This window comes from Photinus pyralis, unplaced genomic scaffold, assembly GCF_008802855.1.
Source record: "Photinus pyralis isolate 1611_PpyrPB1 unplaced genomic scaffold, Ppyr1.3 Ppyr1.4_LG2, whole genome shotgun sequence".
Taxonomy (NCBI): Eukaryota; Metazoa; Arthropoda; class Insecta; order Coleoptera; family Lampyridae; genus Photinus; species Photinus pyralis.
Genome location: NW_022170403.1, coordinates 52623876 through 52646147, shown reverse-complemented (window position 1 = coordinate 52646147; position 22272 = coordinate 52623876). Strand labels below are relative to the sequence as shown.

At 35.5% G+C, this 22272-nt stretch overlaps 1 protein-coding gene across 1 annotated transcript in view; it reads right to left on the bottom strand.

Moving 5' to 3' along the window:
- Positions 1-324: 324 nt before the first annotated feature.
- The window catches only part of LOC116163318 (soluble guanylate cyclase 89Da-like), a gene marked incomplete at its 5' end in the record, with an annotated part of 47588 nt that continues 25640 nt past the window's right edge, over positions 325-22272 (bottom strand). The window contains 6 exon segments of the mRNA XM_031477201.1: positions 325-1746; positions 4646-4735; positions 4799-4908; positions 13605-13758; positions 14120-14263; positions 14310-14478. Of these exon segments, the coding sequence (XP_031333061.1) occupies positions 1699-1746; positions 4646-4735; positions 4799-4908; positions 13605-13758; positions 14120-14263; positions 14310-14478 (715 nt within the window).

Sequence of the window (22272 nt, the reverse complement as noted above, 5' to 3'; positions counted from 1 at the left end):
CGTTAGACATACGGAGGGGAAATTCTGCAAGAGTTCTGGGTACCGTGAACAATTCATCAGAACTTGAAGAATTATTTTCCTTGGCACAATAGTGCATTAAACATCATTGTAATGTATTTTATGTGAAATTAATTACGTAAAAGACAGTATGTAACAGAAGCTTGTTAAATTTGTCAAGTTTTTGTAGATTTCAAATTATATTCGGGTAGAAGTACGTATCGATGATTCACATTTCTGGGAAGTTTTTCATTAAAATTAACAAACCTTTTAAAAAAAGGTCACTGGTTAAAAGAATTGATTCTAAGAAAAATATGTAATAAAACAGCGAGGCGAAAAATTATGAGTTTGTTTATTTCCGGTAAATCGTTAGGAGTGTTAATTACGGGCGTTGGTTTACTCGCGATATAAAAACAAATTGTTCCGAAATTATAGGAACTTTTTCGAAGATATTCGCGCGAAGCGTGTATATCGCCGCGGAAAACGCGGCTCGAGACCACCGATGTAAAAAAGGTCCTAAGTAAATAGAATTTGTTGGTTGTTTTGATGTTGAGTTAGTTCCTTTTGACCAGAGACAAGTTTAGTTCGGTGAATAACTCATTGGGTTTCAGCTTAACGTGCGCTTGAAAAACGTTCGATGAGAAAAATAAAATAAGGTGCGAAATGAGCCCTAGAAACTGAGTAATTGTGCTTGTCTGTTGCAGCGTCATCCGAAACTCATCAATTTTCCAAAAAAAGCAAGATCATGTCACTGCCACAAGGGAAATGCTCTACACATATCTGTCGCCGGTTAAATGAACAATTTCTCTTCAAACACTAGGTTTTCCTTCTAAAAGAGATATAAATAGGGAGTACCATGAATAAGAAGGTCACATGTAGCGGGACAATGACAAATTCCTTATGCTTATCACAAAATAGGTGAACAGCCGTCTAAGCCATAAATGTTGATACTTCTCCTATTACAACTGAAGAATCACAGTTCTCTTGCAAGCTAAACCTCTATTCCATTTGCCGCAATATACAAAAATGAAAACAAGGGTAATTACCTACCTGCATACAAATTCTTTGCTAAGGTCAGAAACTACTAAAAAAGAACAATTACTTAGCACAAGAGGCTAGAATGATATAAAAAATTGTGAAAACGAAGTAGATGCTTTATTTGTGAGTCCATAGTACCTACATTTCTTTTAGTACTCCGCAAGTCTATTATAGTCCTTGCATTTCTCATTAGAGGTATTGAAATATCTGGAAACAGTGATAACGTTCATAAAGGGTTTGATATTAGGTTTTCATATATAGTGGATAGTGGTCACAGTACTTATACACCTAAATTAACAACAAACCTCAGTTATGAAGTCCATTACTTCAATATCCATATGATACGCTTTTCTTGTGACTTACAACAATTAATCGTTAATATAAAAATATACACTCATCATTTATCAACATACTACACATAAAAATATGGGTCAGTAAATTATACATTTGTTGGGCAATTTTTTATACATTAATGAATTTATTATTGTTATTGTTATTTCTCCTGCTGATTGACTGGAATAGTTTTGAGCCTCTCATTCACCTTAGCTGTGGTTAGTCTTCCATTGCAAAGACACTTATACTTATATCTTGCTGTTACACTTTACGTCACTCATTGTTGTTTGAAAACAGACAGTACACAGTAACCCTGCGTTGATTACAGTCTTAGTGAGTAGATGGAAAGAGCCAGAACGTCTCCATGTCACCCTTGCCCTAAAACATGAACAACTAAATTTAACTGTCGCTTTTTAATTGGAATTGTAAAATATACAGGGTTGTTACAAATGATGTTCCTGATTTCGACTGAAATGTTACTCTGGATGAATATGTTTTTAAGACATTTCAGTTGGTACCACTGGAAAAAAACTCAAAGGTTTAGGTTGGGTTGGGTACCTACGCTGTGTATTAAGTCCACTGTTGCCAGTATTATAGTACTTGATTAAGATAGCAGACTCGCCTGCCATTGTGGAGCCCACTAAGAGTTGAAATCTGTGCACAAGCTTTATGCATTAATAAACGTAAAAAATTAATGGTGTTTTTTAAATGATAAGATAATACATGCAGGACATGCAACGGTTTGCCAGTGTCAATTGTCAGTGGGCTCCAAATTTGCGAGCAACACAGGCGGACGAGTCAGCTGTGGTGTACAGGGCCCAGCAACAGTGCGTCGGTCTTTCCTACTTGGTAAAAAATATCAAAAAATCTTTTGTGCAATTGTCAACTATAGATGGTTGCGCATCTACAGAAATTATGTTTGGTGTCCCATTTATACGGAGTCAATATACAGAGGATTTTCTTAATAGAACACCTTGTATATTTTAAGCTGATTCGATGTAATTTTTTAACCTCTGCGTGGAAACCTATTCAGTATTTGTTTTTTTGTCAATGTTGCAAAATGCTGGGCAGTTTCATGTATAATTTTCGCATTTTGTTAATTGAGTTCTGACCGCCAACACCAGTAATTTTGAACATTATCACATCGACCTGCTGCTTTTATTTTTTTTCAGCGTTTCTGAGCGAAATAGCAAGTAAATTTACATAGGATCGAATTAGGTTGGCTCTTAATTCAAGTTAATGAGAGGGTGGGTATGCGGCTGAACATACTTGCCGGGTAGATCAATAGACGCTGCTCGTGCACTCTTCCGTTGAGTATTTTATTTTCAGGCGCTATCTCGTATCATTACAATACAATGCTACAAACATTTTTGCACGAAACAATATTGAGCTGTATGTAGCCTAGCATGAATTTTAGAAACGATTAAGTAATGAATTTCTAAATTAACGTTAGTATTTGATCACTTTGAAAGAAGGACCACAAAAGTTAAGGACTGATATGTTAGTTGGCTACGGGTCTGAAAGTTTTATCCCTTACATTCAATTAATACTAATTACTTAACAAGGTTGTCGAAAATAGCTTTTACAACTTCCCTTACATATAAATTTTTCTGAAAAGAGAGGAAGTTTCATTCACGTGTTATTGCAGTACTGAATTCCATCACTCGGAGTGACAGTAACAAATAAACCTAAAATGACAGATTTTACAAGGACTGAACGTGCTCGTTTCGTGTTTCGGATGGAAAAAACAAAGTCGGCAACAAGAATCTGCTGGTAGGCCTACAAATTATCCCTGGCATAAGAATTTCGTTCGAAGTGGTATTGGCATTGCTCATAACAAGCATCCAAATCGTCCTCCTATTTCTGAGGCTGTGGTTGAGCCCTGGTAGTCACATCCAACCAAAGTGAAAGTTACAGAGGATGTATGGGATGAAACTTGAAGTACTTTGCTACAACATGACACTTCAACCACATATAAACTCTTATATGTAAGGGAAGTTCTAAACTCCTTTTGTAATCGAAATAATCAGATTCTTATTTATACTACATCCCAAATATAAGAATTAAATGGATCACGATTCGATATTGGTGGATGCTGTAATTACATTTCCGAGGTCTTTACGATTTGAAGCCCTAACTTAAAGGATGGGTTTAAAGAGACCTTGGTTACGTGACGATATTCGGGATCCGAACTACGATCATGAAATTAATAAAACTGATCTGAATGATTGAATTGATATTTACCAATCGAAAACATTTTAACTCGTTTGATTAAGAGCTATTCTACATGCAGGTGTACAAGGCGGTTAAAGCTAATCGGCGATTGATACGAATGAGCGGACTATACGAAAAAGGCGGTCCATGGAAGATGCGACAGGTGCCCCTTCTCCTCTCGGATGTGCAAGGCGTTCGCTGGTCACCGGCGGCTGATAAGGAACAGGCGGTCGATACGAAAAAGGCGGTTGATGAAAGATGCGGCAGGTACAGCTATCAGGTGTGCAAGTCGGTCGATGCAAGGCAAGGCGATCGTAATAAAAAAGGCGGCACATGGAAAATGCGACAAATGTCCATTCTCCTGAAGTACAAGGTGGTCGATAAGGTTTAACTTAGATTGTATATGCGCCTCCAAAAAGGGTTTGATTAAGTTGTATCTACTTGGAAGTATCGCCTGTTGTTCATTTAGAACAGACTTAACCGCCCGCCAATTGTAAGGAAGTATACCCTTAGGAGTAACAAGGAACTACAAAATTTCAGTATAATATTCTTAAGAATTAAAATTAAGGAAATACAAGAAATTTTTACTACACTAGGAAGTAAAATGCAAAAGTCTTCAAATAACTAAAAGCACTTATTATTATTACCAAGGTTGTCATAAGTATTTCCTGGTAACTTAAACATCTGTGATCTAAATAGCCTGTAAACGATGCAAATAGATATTATCAACTATCATTTCGAACTGTCGGTCAGTAGCTACCGCGTGTTCGAGATAAAGATAATCCCCGACCGAATTTACTTCGATTTTGCTTGGGTAAGCATTAGGAATTACAGCCCTAATGCTGCACTTATTTTGTGTATAACTCGAAGTAAACCTAATAAACTTCTATTGTGTATTATACCTATTATATACTTATACTTATACTTGAGTGTATTAATTACTCAACCAGCATATTTCAATTCAGTGGACGAAACAATTAGGCAGTTTGAAAATCACGCTTTCGTTTCATCCACTCATAATTTTGAGGAGCTGTTATTCATAAAATTAAGTATCACTCCTTACCTTCACTTGCACAAATCCTCTGCTGGTAACAACATATCGATCTTGAGGTAATAAATCTCTAGTAACTGATGATATGTGAACGTGACCCGCCTGAAAAGCGAAAATGTTAAATAAGAACTGAATTCGTGCGCCCAAAGGTTTAAAGTTACCCACCAAACTCGTAGACTGCATTCTTGATGCCGTATTTACTGTATCTCCAAAAAAGCAATATCTTGGAACTTTTATACCAACTACTCCAGCCACAGTCGACCCTGAATGGATACCTGTGAAATAATGATCTTAAGTGAAATAATTCCTCTACATAGCGAGTCAAATAGTTTATTGTAATTGCCACTCGAGCTTAGGTTTGTTCGGAACTAAAAATTATTCTATTTGCAAATTACATTGTCGAAATTGCGCCTTAATCAAAGTCCTCTTTCTAATTACATTATTTACCCTTCGTTCGTCAAAGCGTTCGAAATGTATTACGAAGCTCTATTAACAATTACTTTCATTTCTGAAAGTCTTGACAAATTTACGCATTTGTAATCACTACATAGGACAGACATCGAAACTTGGGTAATTGACCGTTTCAATAATCTATAAAAGTTATTCAAGTTTTAATAATTGGAAAATATTTCGAACAAAATTGGCAATGCTAAATCTACCATTATAGATTATAAAAATTCAAAAGAAGAAAACATCCGATTGCAATTTTTGGACAAAACAGTGAAAGCGTGCCAATCATTATGCCCTCATTTTTTTGTGTAACTTGCTGCATCTCTTCATTTAACTTTCGTAATATTTAAATTGCTATGTTATAGTTGTGCGGTATATTGTATACCTACAGGGTGGTGCCTAGCGCGACGCAGCATAGGGATTTCAATGGTAATTTCTTTATAGTCAATTACCAGCTCCCCTAATTATTTTAGAGCAAAAGTCTAAATTTGTTCAGAGAAAAAAATACTGCATCTGTTCATACTATTACTCATAATTTTCCGGTATAATTAACAGATTTGGGATTAACTAGGAAATGGTAACTTGTATCGACGTATCGCTTTCCATTGCAGTGACATTGGTTTCTCGAAACAGAAGTAGTTCGGGGTTAAGTTTTTTAACAAAAGGCCATAGCGTTTGATATTTTGAAGAGCTTTGCATGCTCAAGGTTATTATTTTAAAAATTACCATGATTTTTGTTTATTTATTATTATTACTTTTTATCTAGGTATTTAGGTGTTAATGAGATTTACGATCAGTGTTGTCCACAATGTCCACATCAATTGATTCCAGTTATGACTTATGAGGTGTTAGAAAGTTGAGATAAATTTGGCCATTTGTTCTTCTCGATCCCCGTTAATAAAGTCGTTTGCATCTTTCTTTAAGGCTCTCGTTGAATGTATATACAGTAATATTTCGGCAATTATGATGAGGCCTGAAATATCTGTTGTGTATTCTTAGGCAATTCTAATTGGTGTGTCACTGTTTTTGACATTTATCGTGAAATGTTTAAAATCTTCATCGTTTAGTAAAAGGATTGGTTTGGCCACAGTTTTTGTAAATTGTCAAAAAGTGCACTATCTTCTGGAGTTGTACTACTTCTTGTTTTTTAGGTGTCTTTTTTCTTCTGTTATAGTTGGCCTAGTTTTGGCTAGTGTCTCCGTGTGTTGCGTTGATTGCTCTGTAAGTTTTGAACTGGTGGATAGCAGGGACCCGGACCCAAATGAAATATTTGTTCCGGTTCTGTTTATATTTAAGCGAAAATATTTATAACGGTTCCGGTCCGGTTTCGGTTCTAAAAAGAAATAACGGTTCGGTTCTGCGCATTTTTTTCGGTCCATAACGATTATTTTCGGTTCTAGTTTCTCAGAAAGTATGGCATTCAAAAAATTCATTATAACAACGTGATTTGTTAATTAATAGGTCTGAAGAAAATGTCATGAATACCAAAACGTGACGTATCGTCAGTGTAGCTAATTTATAACGACAAGGGGAATAAAAGAGGAAGATAGAAATATGTATTTACACTTAATTTATTACCAAAAAACAGAAAATTTTATTTTCTAAAACCTCGCTCCTCCTTTTCTATTTTTTTTAAGTAGTGGCTAAACCACCCTTAATGCCTTCAATTTCGACACATTATTAAAAATTTATAAACCACCGATGGCAATCATAGAATAATATTTTAGCAATTTTCAAGACGTGGTTGCCGGCGCGTCCTTCAACTTCCAACAACCTGTTAAGAACCGTAAAAAAAACCGAAAAGAACCCAAAAATGTAATGTGGGCTCCGGTTCTCAATACGTTTCCATTTCTGAAGGAATAACGGTATCGGTTCGGTTTTCGGTTCAGAAAAAAATACCGGTTTCGGTCCGGTTTTCGGTTCTTTTTCGGTCCGGTCCGAGTCCCTGGTGGATAGTGCTGCGCTCTTTTTACTTACTTCACTATGTCTTATACTGAGACAGTTATTACCTGGTTGGTCGTTGCGTGTGATGAGAAATATCATGCCTACGTTGAAAAATTTGATTCCGGGCAAGAAAGTTCATTAGATGATTCAGATTTTCTAAGTAAACATGGCGGTAGTTCTGACATTTTGTTGCAGTTGGTAGCAATATGCTTCAGTTATTTACAATTGAAGCATTTTGTTTGATTATTCATTGACAAATTCAATGATCGTTGCCTTTAAAATTAACTATGAGTGAATACCCGGTTTACTTGAAAAAAAAATGTTGTTTGGTCCCACCCGCTTTAGTAAATTCAAATGTAACACCCTATATAGTGTATTTGGGAGTTCTGTTGCGGTTTTAGTTGTGCGTCTTTAATGTAAGGATAACAAAATCTTTGTCGAATTGCCAAAATTTCCGTCTTTGTTCAAAGATGATGTATTTTCCTACGGTGAAAAAAATTCGGCTAGTTTCAAATATGAGATATATTATGTAATGAAGCAAAAAAAGCATAGTATTTGAAATCAAAATTCGAATCTCGCACATAAAGTAAATAACGTTAAGGTCGTAATTAAATGGAAATTTCCATTTTTGAGGTAAAAGCACATGTGGCAAATCGAAAAACAAATCGTTGCAAAAAACGTTGAATTAACAACATATTCGTAATAAATGTGTCCCATATGGTGCATAAATATTCCACAAAACATTCATTACTTATTTGAAAGAATAATGCTACCCCTGTGCAATTTAAAAAGCATTATAATATATCCACATCCAAGTTAATAGCGTGTATAATAAGGCAGCCGAATCGTGTAGGTATACGAGTGTTTATTTAGTCAAAACGGTGCAATGAAGCGTCTCTCAATTCGTATAGTCACAGACAACATTATGTTGTCTGTGAATGTTGTCTGTGGTATAAGATACCTACTTCATCATATTTGAATGAGAATGATTTTTTCCGCCTGTAATGGGAATCCGTAAAGAAAGTCAAAGAATTTCAATCTTGTACTAATTTTTTGTGAAGTTTATCATTATTGTCTTATAGGCATTTTCTAATAAAATTTTGTGCAATTGCTTAGATCCTGAGAAAATGCATAACATATTTTGTTACAAGGTGTGCGCATAGGTACGTGTGCGTCAAGGGTAAAGTGCGGTGTAGGTGATATGCATTATGTGGAAAAAACGAAGGCGGTTATTTACCATTTTATTCGTAAACTTGCACAATGTCATGGTCGCGGGGTTTATATGCATTATGTACACAGTACAAAAATATACAACCATAGACAGAATCGCTTAAGTACAACAAATAAGGCTTGTAACACCTGAAGCCGTTTGTTAGCTTTAAATTTAACGGACTGAAGAACGATTTTCTCACAGAATACAAAAAGTGGTGTGAAGTATATGACAAATTTTGTTTTTTTTTTTGTGAAATATATTATCCTTGTCCCTTCAGAGAAAAAAATTCTTTGCAAAAACTTTACAATAAATTTATTATCGTGCCAGATGGCCTTTAGGTTCCTCTGCGTATCGCTTCCTTTTTTTGTGTCCCAGTTTCAAGTTCGATTGCCCAAGGGGACGGTGTCCATTGATCACCTTAAATAACAGTGTTAGTGGCCCTGTCCTTCCCATCGTAGCGATTTTCCTCTTTAAATTTTTAAGCGCGTTTTACACGCTGAAATATACAGCGTGTTTCAAAATGAATAGAGGGGTTTTAACATGTTATAATATTTAATACATCAAACTTACAGCCACAATTGTTATATCAAATGAAAGAGAAACTCAAACAGTTTTACATTATAGCCTACAAGTGTTCAATGTGAGCACCATTCGTCACTTGGCATACGTCAAGACGGTATGCTAGTTCTTCCCAAACTTTGATGAGTGTCTCATTAGTAATTGCTGCAACAGCTGTTTCAATCCTGTTTCTTAAATCGGGAAGGTCGGCTGGCAGTGGAGGCACATACACACGGTCCTTAATAAACCCCCAAAGATAAAAATCACACGGGGTTAGGTCGGGTGACCGTGGAGGCCATGCGAAACAAGCCCTGTCATTAGCGCTTTCTAGCGGATTGCGGCGGAAACATACGCACTGATGCCAACAAACAAAAACTGTTTGAGTTTCTCTTTCATTTGATATATCACTTGTGGCTGTAAGTTTCATCTATCAAATATTATAACATGTTGAAACCCCTCTATCATTTTGAAACACGCTGTATTTCATGAAAAGCGAAAGTGAAATAACTTTCCGGAAATCTTTGAAGTGAGAGATGTGCTTCATATGCTGCATTTCTTCTCTTTCACATGATATTTTGCTAATGCCAACCTTAAAAAATATAGGTTAGATGGACGCCTTTCATTACTTGTTTAGTTATTTAATTTCAGCACTGAATATGGCTAGAATTTCACAAGAAATTCATATAAAATAAAAAATAAATTCATTTCAACTGAAAGTGAAGTATTTTGCGTCCGAACCGAATTACAGAGGTTGTAGACTCCCTTTGCATAAAATAAAATGGAATGTCTGCGGCACTGGGAGAAATTTCAATATAACAATTAATTTTTAATTGACTTTACAGTGCATGGAATTTGGTGAGATGGGTATAGGGCTGAAGAATGAAAAGCGAAATGTGCGTTTTCCGACAGCTGAACGAGTGAATTCGATGGATTACTTCTTGCGTGCATTCAAAACTCTTCAGTATTAGAACTATTGTTATTTTTTATAGTCGTTCCCGGCGATTTCGTACCGCCTATTAGTCAATGTCGTGTATCTATTTTTCTCGCTCCTGTGGTAATTTCGGGAGGAGCTTTCGTCTTTAAAAGAACCTACGTTCTAAATGCCAAGACTCTTTGCTGTAGAAAGTAAAATCCAGTTTTTTTCCGTTCCCGCTCCTGTGGGAATTTAGGGAAGTGTTTTACTAAATCAGAAACATCGCGAGCATACGTCCAACCATTCCCAAAAGTTTCATTGCAATCGGATGAACGGTTTAGGAAGGTCTAAGGACAGACAAACCCTGTGGGTCGGTGTGGCATCCTACATCAACGATCGTCATTAGTCTGGCGAAATGTATAGTCCAGTCAAATTAGCGCAATTTTGGACAAATAAAAACATTAATTGGTAAAGATCTGAATTTTTGTATACACATTGATTGGGACTTTCTAATGAACACACTAAAAGTCCCTGTCAAAATCTGTTGCGCTCGAGACGCCATCTTGGAAAAACGGTACACTTTTCCAGTTTTTTGCCCATATCTCAGCAATTATTACTGACACGAAGAAATAGTTTACATGAAAAATATAGTTTACTAAATTCCCTATAAAAAAGAGTATTTAGATTTTTTTGTATCTCCAGATTACCTGTAATCTCACGTTGAATACGTCAGAACGCGTTTAGGCCCCGTATCGTAGTTATAGAAGGAGGCCGTCTTTTTTATGACTACACCGATAGCTGTAACAGAGCCAACAAATGAACAGAATCGTCGTGCGATAAAGCATTCTAGCAATGACATAATGTTTGATGATACATCATGTTTTTTTCAAAAAGGTAAGCGAAAATGTGTAAAAGTGTTGGAGCAACGAAATGATTTCTGAAGCTGAAGAACGCCCTTATCTGCATAAGTATAACGTGCCTGCTAGTGAGAGATATTAAAACCGACATCGTTATCAGACCTTCAGAATTACCTTGACCCTGTTCGGACTGCACTGAAGGCTCCCAGTCCACACTCAGTGCTCACATTGAAGATGAAAGCTCTATTGAGAGAGAGTTTTATGAGAAACCTTTAAACGTGTCTCATACCAAGCTTGAGTGCGACGACTTCGCATATATAAGAAATACCGGTAGAATTTTCAATGAATTTATGATTAGTAAAAAGTTGTAAAAAAATATCTGCGCGACTGTTTCGAGAGCTCAGGATACTTGATTCCCTATTCGATGTCGGATTATAGCTAAAGTATTGGACATACAAAAAAATGTTTTTTATTATACCTGAATCACAATCTCCGTTTTAAACACTCAAATGCGTGCGAAAAAGGGCCTTTAAAACACACGTGCTTTAAAGTTGCTAAGTAACGATACTTCAAGTATGACTTTTGAAACTGTCATCTGCTGGATGAAATAAAAAATCCTCTTAGGTCGCTTTCTGTAAATGCAGAACATTTCTTTGGCTTATGTACCTATCCTTTGGTTGAAGCTTTCACAAACGCGCGTAATTTAGGGTATGCTTCCAAATCTGTTCTACTTTTTAATCGCAGCACTGTTTTAAAGTTTTGAATGAATGCACCAAAATATAGAAGATTTAAATACCTTTGACATTTCCTTCATATATGCCAGCATTATGGATGCATTTAAGACTTTATTCGTAACTTCCTATTCCATCCATGGAAAGAACTTTTCATATTCTTTATAATAGGCTTTACTGGATTTGAATTTTACACCTACCAACGTTCGTTTAGATTTTACGACAATCGATTTAATGGACGGTGTATTATCTTTTTCAACGGAAATCGTTTAATTCACAAAGACGATGATTTTTATAAGCAAACGTCAAGTGACATTTCCATGGCAATCGTGAAATTACGAACACCCAGCCCACTTAATTAGACATGTATTCGAGTATAACGTCAATATGACTTCATTGTATTTCCTATTTTTAAATTATACTGCAGGTATAATAAAAAATACTATAAGATACACGTGTATAATTTGTCTTTAAAGCACTTGCAACGTTAAAGGCACTCCGCTTTGCGTCGTGCCCTTAAACTCGTTGCGCGTGCTTTAAAGACTTGATTATACACTTGTATCTTAATATACTATATGCTTTTTTATGGGCAATTTAATAAACTATATTTTTTATCTGAACTATTTTTCCGTATCAATAATTGTTGCCGATATATAGGCAAGAAACTGAAAAAGTGCTCCTTTTTTCCAGGATGGCGAGCGCAACAGATTTTGACGGGGACTTTTAGTATGTCCAATAGGGAACACTAATGAACATGTGTACCAAAATTCAGATCTTTACCGATTAATGTTTTTATTTTTTCTTATTTGACTGGACTAGTAGAGATGCTAAATAATATAGGAAATTAAAAACATAAAACGTTCTGCATCAACAGGGAATCGAATCCGGGTCACCCATTTTCTACTAATCATCCATATCTATTAAGATGCTAGCCGTCGTCGTCGTCGTTTGTCTAAGGTAGGTACCATTCCGACCTTGGAAGCCGCGGCCCGGCAGTCGCGACCCTTCCACGCCACCGTGGTCGCGAGGCACTGCTCTTAGGGATTGGTCTGTGGCGCTGTCCCATCCAGGCGAGTGTGTCGCGCCGGGAGGCACACTCCGTGGCGTAACAGAGCAACCAAAGTAGGTTGTGGCAGTAGGTCGCAGCTGCTAGGCGACGTCACTGCCAAGACCCGAATGGTACCATATCTAATTGTTGCAGCTGCCACGCGGGCGGCCCGGGTTCGATTTTTTAATAGCGACTATTTTGAAAAAGGTTTTTTAAAGAAGAGGCAACAAAAAAGTATTTATTGGTGAAGTTTCATCTTGTAAACGAAGGGTCGAAAGAGGGTACTCATAAAGGGCAAGTGGCACGCAAGGACCAGAAACATCTATTGGTGAAGTCAAAACTTTCAGTGCAAATATCTGCCGAACGGAGTGTCGGAGGAGGGTACTCTCAAGCGACGGAAATATTGTCTAGACGATAGACATCTACTGGCGGTGTAAAAGCTTAAATGTGATTATCTCGAAAATGTTCTTGCATTATATAGCTATATAGATTTTAAATGTATTCCAGGCGGCCTTGAGACGTTTATGTGTAAAGAGGCCCCTCACCATTAATCATCTACCAAGAAAGTAAACATCGATAAATATTAAATATAGCATGCTACTACCTTACAACCCCAGTAATGAATCGGAATTTATTTTTCGAAGCACAACTTTAAAGTCTCCTGTTTTCATTTGTGGAGGTATTTTAATATTCTTTTGCATTACTGATTCACTTTACTTAAATTTTCAAAATTGATATATACCAAAAAAGTGGAAACTTCCTATTCTCGATAGTCCGATACTTTTCTGGTTTGACGTTATTATAGTATTATGAAAATGTCTCATTTTGCTAATTGAACCCATTTCGAAGCTGCAATAATAAACTTAGAAATAGGAGCAAATTCTGTTGGAACGCACTGCATACTGCTAATTTTTTCAAGGCACGATTTAATTAATGATTTTAATTCCATTACACGTTCCTGTCATTTATTTCTTGCAATGAGGCACATATTCCTTTACACAAATAAAGAGATCTAAAAGTGCGAATTACGTAATGGTATCTAAAGCTTTTCTAGGTTTAAAAACCAGTTGACCAAAGTGGCTTTAACGTACGAGTATAAACAAAAGTTATAGCCTCTACTCTAGTCTAGAGTAAGTTTAACATCACTGCAGATACTACGGTATGATAAATACCTTAGAACTTAATCATTATTGATTAAACCAGGTATTAATAATGCAATTTCCAGCATACAATAAAGCGAACTACCAAGTCACATACCAATTCTTACTTCAACATGTCCACCAGAAGGCATTCGCAAGGATTTAATGTTGTGTATCATATCCAAAGACAAATCTGCCATATCTTCAGCATGAGTTTTTGTTCTCTCGGGGGCTCCACTTGCTGCCATATAAATCTGTCCCACTGTTTCGACCTAAAAATTAAATATAGTTGTAACAAATATAATAAACGAGCTCCTGTGTCACAACAAAATTTATCAGCTCTTCCTTTTTGTGCACATGCTAACTCGTAAACGGTTTCGAACTTTCCAATTTTGTTTTCAGTTGTTTCAGCGATCACCTCCATCATTAAGGAAGAACTGATAAAACTTTCGGTGACCCAGGAGCTCTTTTGCTATGTTTGTTACAGACGGACACAAGGACAGGAGCTCCTGGGTCACTGAAAAGTAATCAGTTCTTCCTTGCGTGATTATAAACTTAATAATGAAAACAGAATTGGCAAAATTCGAAAATTATGTTATTGTCTATGGAACTAGTGTATTAAAAGGGAGTTACCTTGTAAACGTGATATTTATCCATAAGTTCGTCGATACACGAAAAAACCTCATTCATTGAGGATACAAGGTCCATAGCATCTTCTACTGTCGTTGAATTAATACCAACCAAATCGCAGAACATAATTGTTACGGAATCAAACGACTACAATATAGAACTTAGTTTATAGAATAAAGTCTTTACAACTTACTTCGCATGTGGTGAGAGATGAGTTACCTCCCCTTAACCTATCAGCAACGGTCTTTGGTATCATTGAGTACAATAAGTCGTCACTGCGGCGTTTCCATGTGTCCAAAAGTTTGTAACTTTGTTCTAGCTTAATTGATCGTTGCTCGGCTTTGTCAAACGTCAACTCCAATCTAAAATATGCATACTTTAATTTTTATTAAGCAGTAACAGCTATAATATGGATTGTAGTTATTATTGCTACCTTTCTTACTGACTAATATTTAATTTTTAAATTTTTTTTTATAGTTTTCTGGATCATGTATTATTATTGCAAATGAAAAGATACTAATTGATTAATGGACTAAACTCAATAATTAGTACTAATTACTATACTGGACAGATTTAGCTAAAAATGCTTTTAGAAGAGAAAGGTGATCTAAAAAAATCAAGGTGTTCATTTTTTCCTGGTCAGTTCGTCAAATTTGTTAGTAAAACCGTAGCATAATACAAGTAAAACATAAAACCCATTAAATGAATGTTACACATAAACCCAAATATTTTGGTAAAGAAAGCTGATTATTCGTTCAGGATGAAGACCTAAATAATAGTACTTCTACCTACCTAGCCATGAAAAGGATGACGAAACGCAATAACTTTTAGCGGGTAAATAGCTCCAACAATTATAAGTGTCCCAAGTAAGTATGTCTGATAATAATAATATATCTACTTATTGTCTAACAGATGATACATCCAATAAAAGGACAAAATATTGGTATAACTTGCGCAGATGAAAAAAAAGGGAATATTCTATAAAGCAAGTAGGTAAGTGGGAATTCTAATGTAGGTAAGTGTTATTGAACAAGCTAAATGGGGACTTTGATAATGCGTGATGTTATACCGGGTGGTGCCTAGCGCGACGCAGCATAGGGATTTCAATGGTAATTTCTTTATAGTCAATTACTAGCTCCCCTAATTATTTTAGAGCAAAAGTCTAAATAAGTTTTTTTTTGAGAAAAAAATACTGAATCTGTTCATGCTATTACTCATAATTTTCCGTTTTTCAAAACCGTAGAAATCGACAAAATAAAAAGGTTCATTTTACAATAAATCAAATATGCCTTAGAATTACCTAAAAAAACAGCGATCACGTTTCATTATTTGCCTTTGACGTATATTAAATTTATACTTGTTAATAAATTAGTTAAAGAACTGCAAGTGCAATAACGTTCAAAATGTCCGTCAAAACCATCAGCAAAACGACAATATACATTCAACGTTTTGGCTGCAGTACCTAGCGGAAAATCGGAATATAAGTTTAGGAACAAACCTTCTTCAAATCAGTTTTTTTTCTTCGATTATGTAGGTACTCTGATTCCGAAAAATGATAAACAAATAGTATGTGATGCAGATGCAGCATACATTCTCTAAAAAAACATTACCCTAAGATGCCTTTTATTGCGTCGGTTAGTTGAAACAGAATTAAATATGGAAATCGTTCGACGTCAAACAACGATAACTTAGATGCGATGCGCTTGCAGTTTGTTAAAAGATTCCAAAGCATCACTGATTTATAAAAACGTAATTTTTTATTTTCTCGATTTCTACGGTTTTGAAAAATAGAAAATTATAACTAAAAGTATGAACAGATGCAGTATTTTTTTCTCTAAAAGAAACATATTTAGACTTTTGCTCTAAAATAATTAGGGGAGCTAGTAATTTACTATAAAGAAATTACCATTGAAATCCCTATGCTGCGTTGCGCTAGGCACCACCCTGTATGTTTTTAGCGCGTGTGTACCTATTGTTTGTAATAGGTAAGACCTCAATCCGTCGCACAAAAACGCGCTATAGCCTATAAGTAGCTCAACGCATTGACTACTTTCCAAAATTGTTTTGATATTGTTGTGTAAACTATAAAGGGTGACATTTATCCTTAGGTTGAAACAATGCCGAAGACGAGAGGGAGCCATCCCGTAATAAAAAATTTACGTGTTGCCAACGTAATTTCCGGTTTACGCATTGGAAGTAGCGTCGAAGTTGGCGTCCGAAATATTCAAAACATTATTTTCGTTCTTGCGTATATTGTTAAAAAAGATCCAAAACCGATTGCTGGATTCACGCTCCGCAAACAAATAATAACCAGTTGATCAAATCTGATACTAACAAATTTTTGAGAGTAACTACCTATGATTCTTTAACTTGGAAAGATCATTGTATAGATGTCCTAGCCAAATTGAATTCATTAAATTATGCATTTAGACATTTTCGATCTATATTAAATACAACTTAACTTATTAATATCTACCATGCTCTGGTTCCTTCTCGTATAAGTAATGGTGTATTATGCTTTTCGCTTGGCTTTTGGGGAGCGTCAACTATGGCCTCGGAAATATTTATAGCGTAAAAAAAGATCATTCGAATCATAGCTGGCATGTTCAGTATGCAATCCTGCCGGAAGTTCTTCAAGGGCACAAGATATTAACCTTAAACAGTGTTGTCAATTTAGACGCCGCCGGTTTTTATATTATTAATTTATAAGTATTTCTGTTAAGTTAAAATAAGTTCCATTTATTTTTTTGTTTCAGAACTGTTAGAATGCTTACTTCAATTTATCACTTCCGTTTTCTTTCTGTTTTCGCTTGTCACCCTAATTTTTAAATTATACAGTGCGTGTAAAGCGATGGGGTATACAAGAGGGAATTTTTTTTAATATTGATTTATGAAAAAAATGTATTCTTCATGATATTTTTTGCTTGCTTTGAAAGTACCAATAACGTTTCGATAATCTAAAATTTATTTATAGAAATTTGGAAAAATAATAAAATTAATTTTTTTTATTGAAAGTTATCATTCTACATTATAATGAAGATAGCGTATTGCTATCAAACCGCAAACAATCGAAAAGTATTATTGGTACTTTCAAAGCAAGCAAAAAATATCATGAAGAATGAATTTTTTTCATAAATCAATATTTTAAAAAATTCCCTCTTGTATACCCCATCGCTTTACACACTGTATAATACGTGACTAGGCAAAGGAGCCGCTTGCATGCGGTCCTTTGCGCTAGTATTGCAGTCCATATGGGTGCAATAAATGTTCTTAGTGTTAGGGTGTTAATTAGTCCATTTTTAAGTTCTCAAGTTAGTCACATTTCGCCTACAATCGAAGTAGGTCGACTCAAAGATCTTTCCAAAAAGTTAGTAGTGCTCAATTTGTATTAAAAGGTGTTGTAAATAATGTATATGTTTGTGAAATAAATAGTACCTGTAAAGTTCTGTGTAAATGAATATATACAACAAAAGGTTCAGCTCGCGTACCAGTTACCGGAGCTATCGATTCCAAGTTCACTATCTTATTTATCCAAAATAACCAGCATTTTTATCTTTGAAATATATAATTTTAATCACCAAAATCCAACTAAATTTGTCAAAAACCATAAATATTTTTTTGCGCGATTGAGCTCCATTATATTGTTTTTTCACTACTAGCGTCTGATGACATGATTATTAACCTTTTTTCCACTTGTAAAGTAGGCTTTCTCGGCATTTGTTCAAAGTGGTTAATAATTTTTTATTATTAACTAGTAGTCAATAATGAGAACTGTCACGCTGTCACTTTTAGAAAACACAACCCGAAATTTCGCTCAATGAACGTTTAGATAAGTTCTCTAAAACGAATAATTGCCACCATTCGCAATTTCCGGAGAAATTACATACCTAAAATTATCACATTTTGAAAAAATTCGAACGAAATTACTCTTTGAAAAATCTCAATGACAGAACAAAATACGGCCTGTTTGACTTGTACTTCCACGTACTTGATTGACATGTTAAATTAAGAAACAAACAATTCTGTCCAACCGTTAACTCTCTTATCAATATAATATGTTAATTTAGAGGATTTCAAGTGCTAGTAGTGAAAAAATAGTATATATACCACGGTAGAGAAGTCTATTATTGCCTTCGCACCTTACACCCCTCGGCGCAAGCGCCTCGAGATGTAATCTTGGTGCTCAGGCAATAATAGTGGACTTCTCTACCTTGATATATAATGTACTATTAGCATGTCTGTTTCTAAGACAGTACGTGACGTTTACTGGTTGCTAACGATAAACTCGACGGTAAGTGTTTTGGTGTTCTAGAACGGTAAGTAATTTTAATCAAGATTAATCCATTATTACAATAACTAAGTAAGAAATAGGTAGATACAACGTATTTGTACATTTCCCATTGCGATAATTTAAGAAGAAATGAGACGATTTTGAAATTTTCGGACGAAGGTTTTTTTGTTATGTAGATTTATATATTCAAGTTTGGTTGGGCAATAACAAGGAAGGATCGCTGAATAGGTATGTCTTCGTTTGAGGAACTTTCACAATGATTAAGGCGTCACGTTCCTCAGTATCTTCAACTCTCATATTGTACAGCTCCTCCCGTCTAATGGACCAGCTATACATAATATCATTCCCACCTAGAGGAAAACAATAGTACTTTGTGTACCAAGGCGGGAAAGTGGTTGTTTTCCGGGGCGAAGGAAGATATGGCCAGGCGAGGCGCAGCCGAGGCTGGCCACTTCCTGAGGCCCGGAAAACAACTTTCGTGCCGTGGTGCACACAATATTTTTTATCCTATACACTTACATTTAAAATTAATCCCTCAACAACGTCCGACCGCAAGCGCTTGAATTTGCTTTAACGCGTCAACGTGCACGCGTTTGTTTTGTTTATTTCCACGTTTCCTGCTGACTACGCGAAAAAAATTTTACGAAACGGTGCAATCTAAGTGGGCCCACGAGTATATTTTTACTCGTAGATTTACCTCTTTCCCTATAATACAGTTCAACGCAAATTCAAATTCTAGCGCGCTTGCGATTACACAGTGCCGAGTCACCGAAGGGAGTCACGGTGCAACAGAGCAGAGGTGCAAGTGGAGAATACCGATCATGTGCGAACTGAGTTGACATTTCCGGCATTTCACTGGCGCGTGATTATTTCCTTAGAAAATAACGGGATTTAAGGGGTTGTAATTAATACCAGGCGCATTTGAAATTATTACTGGTCTTTGTTATTAACAAATGTGTTTTAAAATTGAATGTGTGTTTTCAGGGACAAAATCACACCGGTTACATTTTAAATCCTTGGCAGGATCCATGTCTTGTCAAATGTTAGATGCTTTTAAGACTGGATTTATGCTTGGTGACGAACGCGCAATGGGCACACTTTAAATCCTTGATGATCTTGTATTTTAAAAAAATGTGTTTTATAAATAGATTTATTCATTCCTTACAGTCACACTGGACACATTTTAACTTCGGGGTAGTCTCGTATGTTAAAATGCTACTTATTGCGGATAAGCGGTGTTCTACTTACAGTGCAAAGTACATCTTGGTGTTAAATGTATTGATACAGATGATCGTTATTGAAAGTAAATGGGAGATAAGAGATTATGACTTAAGTTTGAAACGTTTGAATTGGTCACGTGATATTGGGAAAGTATTCAAATTCACGAAACATTGATAGGTATAGGTTCGCGGTAATTAAATAAATTCTTGAATTCAGTAAAATAAAGTGAACATAGGGTAAATTTAATTATTAAATTCAGTGTTGACGATTTTATGTTTCTTATTTAATTAAAAAGAAATAACTTCTTTGACATTTTTAAAGTCACTAAATATAGAAAGTACCGCAATCCATTGGGCTCGTGTGTTAGAGAGAGAACGCATGATTTTTGCCCAAAAATGGCGGAAGTTACCAGATTCTAGTAACTTTAATGTTAGGGATTGTTCCACCTGTTTGGAGATATCTGTATATATTTTTATAAAACATGACAGTACTATGAAGTTAGGTTATAAAAAATGACAGCTATTCAGATTTTATTTGTCAATTTTTTTAAGTTGGCAGCAAATTTGCCCAAAAATGGCGGATGATTGCGGTACTTTCTATATCTAATGACTTTAGACATTTTATTACAACCGCGCCATCTAGCTTACATAAGGCGTATTTTTTTTCTCGCCTAGCCGACAAAATTGAATTTTCTCGCTCCATGCGTGCAATTGTCTTCTTTCGCGTCCTCACACAGGCGAGAAAATGTAAGTTTCTCCTTGTATAGGATAAAAAACAATTTATCTGTTAAGTTAAAAGTAAATTCACCTTAAAGACAAGAAATTTTTCTTTGGCGCTTCAAGTAAAAACTTTGTAAACTGTTCTTTGGTAAAAACAATGGCTTTTTTGGGAGATATCCCACATTTTTCTTCTTTAAAATACAATTAACGTCAAGAAATTCGATATATTAATAGAGTCGTGAAGAAAAATTGTCGACTTTAACATCGAGTATTCATCCCTCAGACTTCCTGGAGCTTTCATCAGTACCTCATCCGTTTCAACAAAGTACGCCTTCAAAGATTTATTTTCTTGGTGCACTAGTCTTTGAAATTTTGGTGTGTGTTTTCGTAGCGGTCTCTCGATTTGGGTGGAATGAGAGTCGAGTTTCCCAAATTCCAAGCGTCTTCGACTTCTTCATTAAATACATTCACTTTCACTTGGATTCAATGTCACAATTGTAAAATTTTACATAAATCTGTGATGGCGGCAGTTATTTATCAATTGCTATAGCAACGTAATAACGATATGGAAACTTACACAGATATCTATGTTTATCTCTTTATACATCTGTATTATGTATTTAAATGCTGTTATAAAAAAAACTAAATTCAATCGCGTAAAAAACGTCATAAGCATCACGAATATATAAATATATATATACTATAACGCGTGAATTAGTAAAGATCATGTTATATGTAGTTAGTCTAACCTGTGTGTAAGTTTGACTTGTTCCTATACATTACATAATTGTTGTATCTAAGGAAATACATGAATAATTATTTTTATTATATTTTGAAGGATGCATCTTATATCAAATGAGCATGTATAAGTGAAACTTTAAGGGAACAGAGTCGTTTAGGTAGGCATTTAATTTTTTTTTAATTGCGAGGGCGTAGTGTAGACCGTGGACGTCAAGGCAGATGCGTTCTCGTGGGAATAAACGCTTCAGCTTTTTACAAGTAGCGAAACTTTTTTTATTGACGCGTATTTTTTTTTTCATAGGGGAGACATAGCGATTTGCATTTGCATACGGAACATTCTTTAACATTATCCGTTTACGGGACCCTTTCTAATAAAGCGTTTGTTCCCGGAGTATAATGTGAAGGGTAGTCCTTAAAAAAGCTCTCCTCTAGCGCGCCGATCTTGGCGCCGATGGACAAAGGCGAATATTCCGAATATCGAAATTTTTTCCGTTGAATAAGTGCGATTATTCAATGCGATTATTCAATGACATTTGTCAAACTTCCACCAGTGAAATATCGCGAAATTTTGCCGTATTATCCGGAACATTCTTCTAGTTTGTTAATCAATTTCGACAACCGACTTATCACCACATCTTTTAATTTGAGCACACAGCAGAATGAAAAGCAACTTTTGTAATTTATTTTGACGTTTATTGTTGTAATGGAAATAATGACATGGCTTCGGGATTATCGCGTATAAATATAAATTCGCGTGGGTAAGTTTCTTTTGATTCATTGAATAATCCTTCGAAAACAAGTCGTAGTCGAAATATTATTCAATTATTTTTGAGGTGCTGTTCCACTCATGCTAGTTACGCTTTTAAATACCACCTAAAAATATTCGACAATACTTCGACTACTCATGGTATTATATATGATTATCAAGATGCACTTCATCGGGGTGTGTATTACCAAGTGTGAGTTTTTTTTAAGTTTCTCTGAATAGGAATGATCATCAATGCGCCATTTTATCGTGGCGCCTTTGAGCACAGCAGATTGTGAAACATCTTGTGAAGTGAGAGACTGACTAGAATAGAAAATGTGAAACTTTAAATTAATAAAACGTTAACGACATTGAAACAGGAAAAATTAGATTCTCGCATAACCAAAGTTCCTACACGGAAACGGTTGGTTGCGAAGAG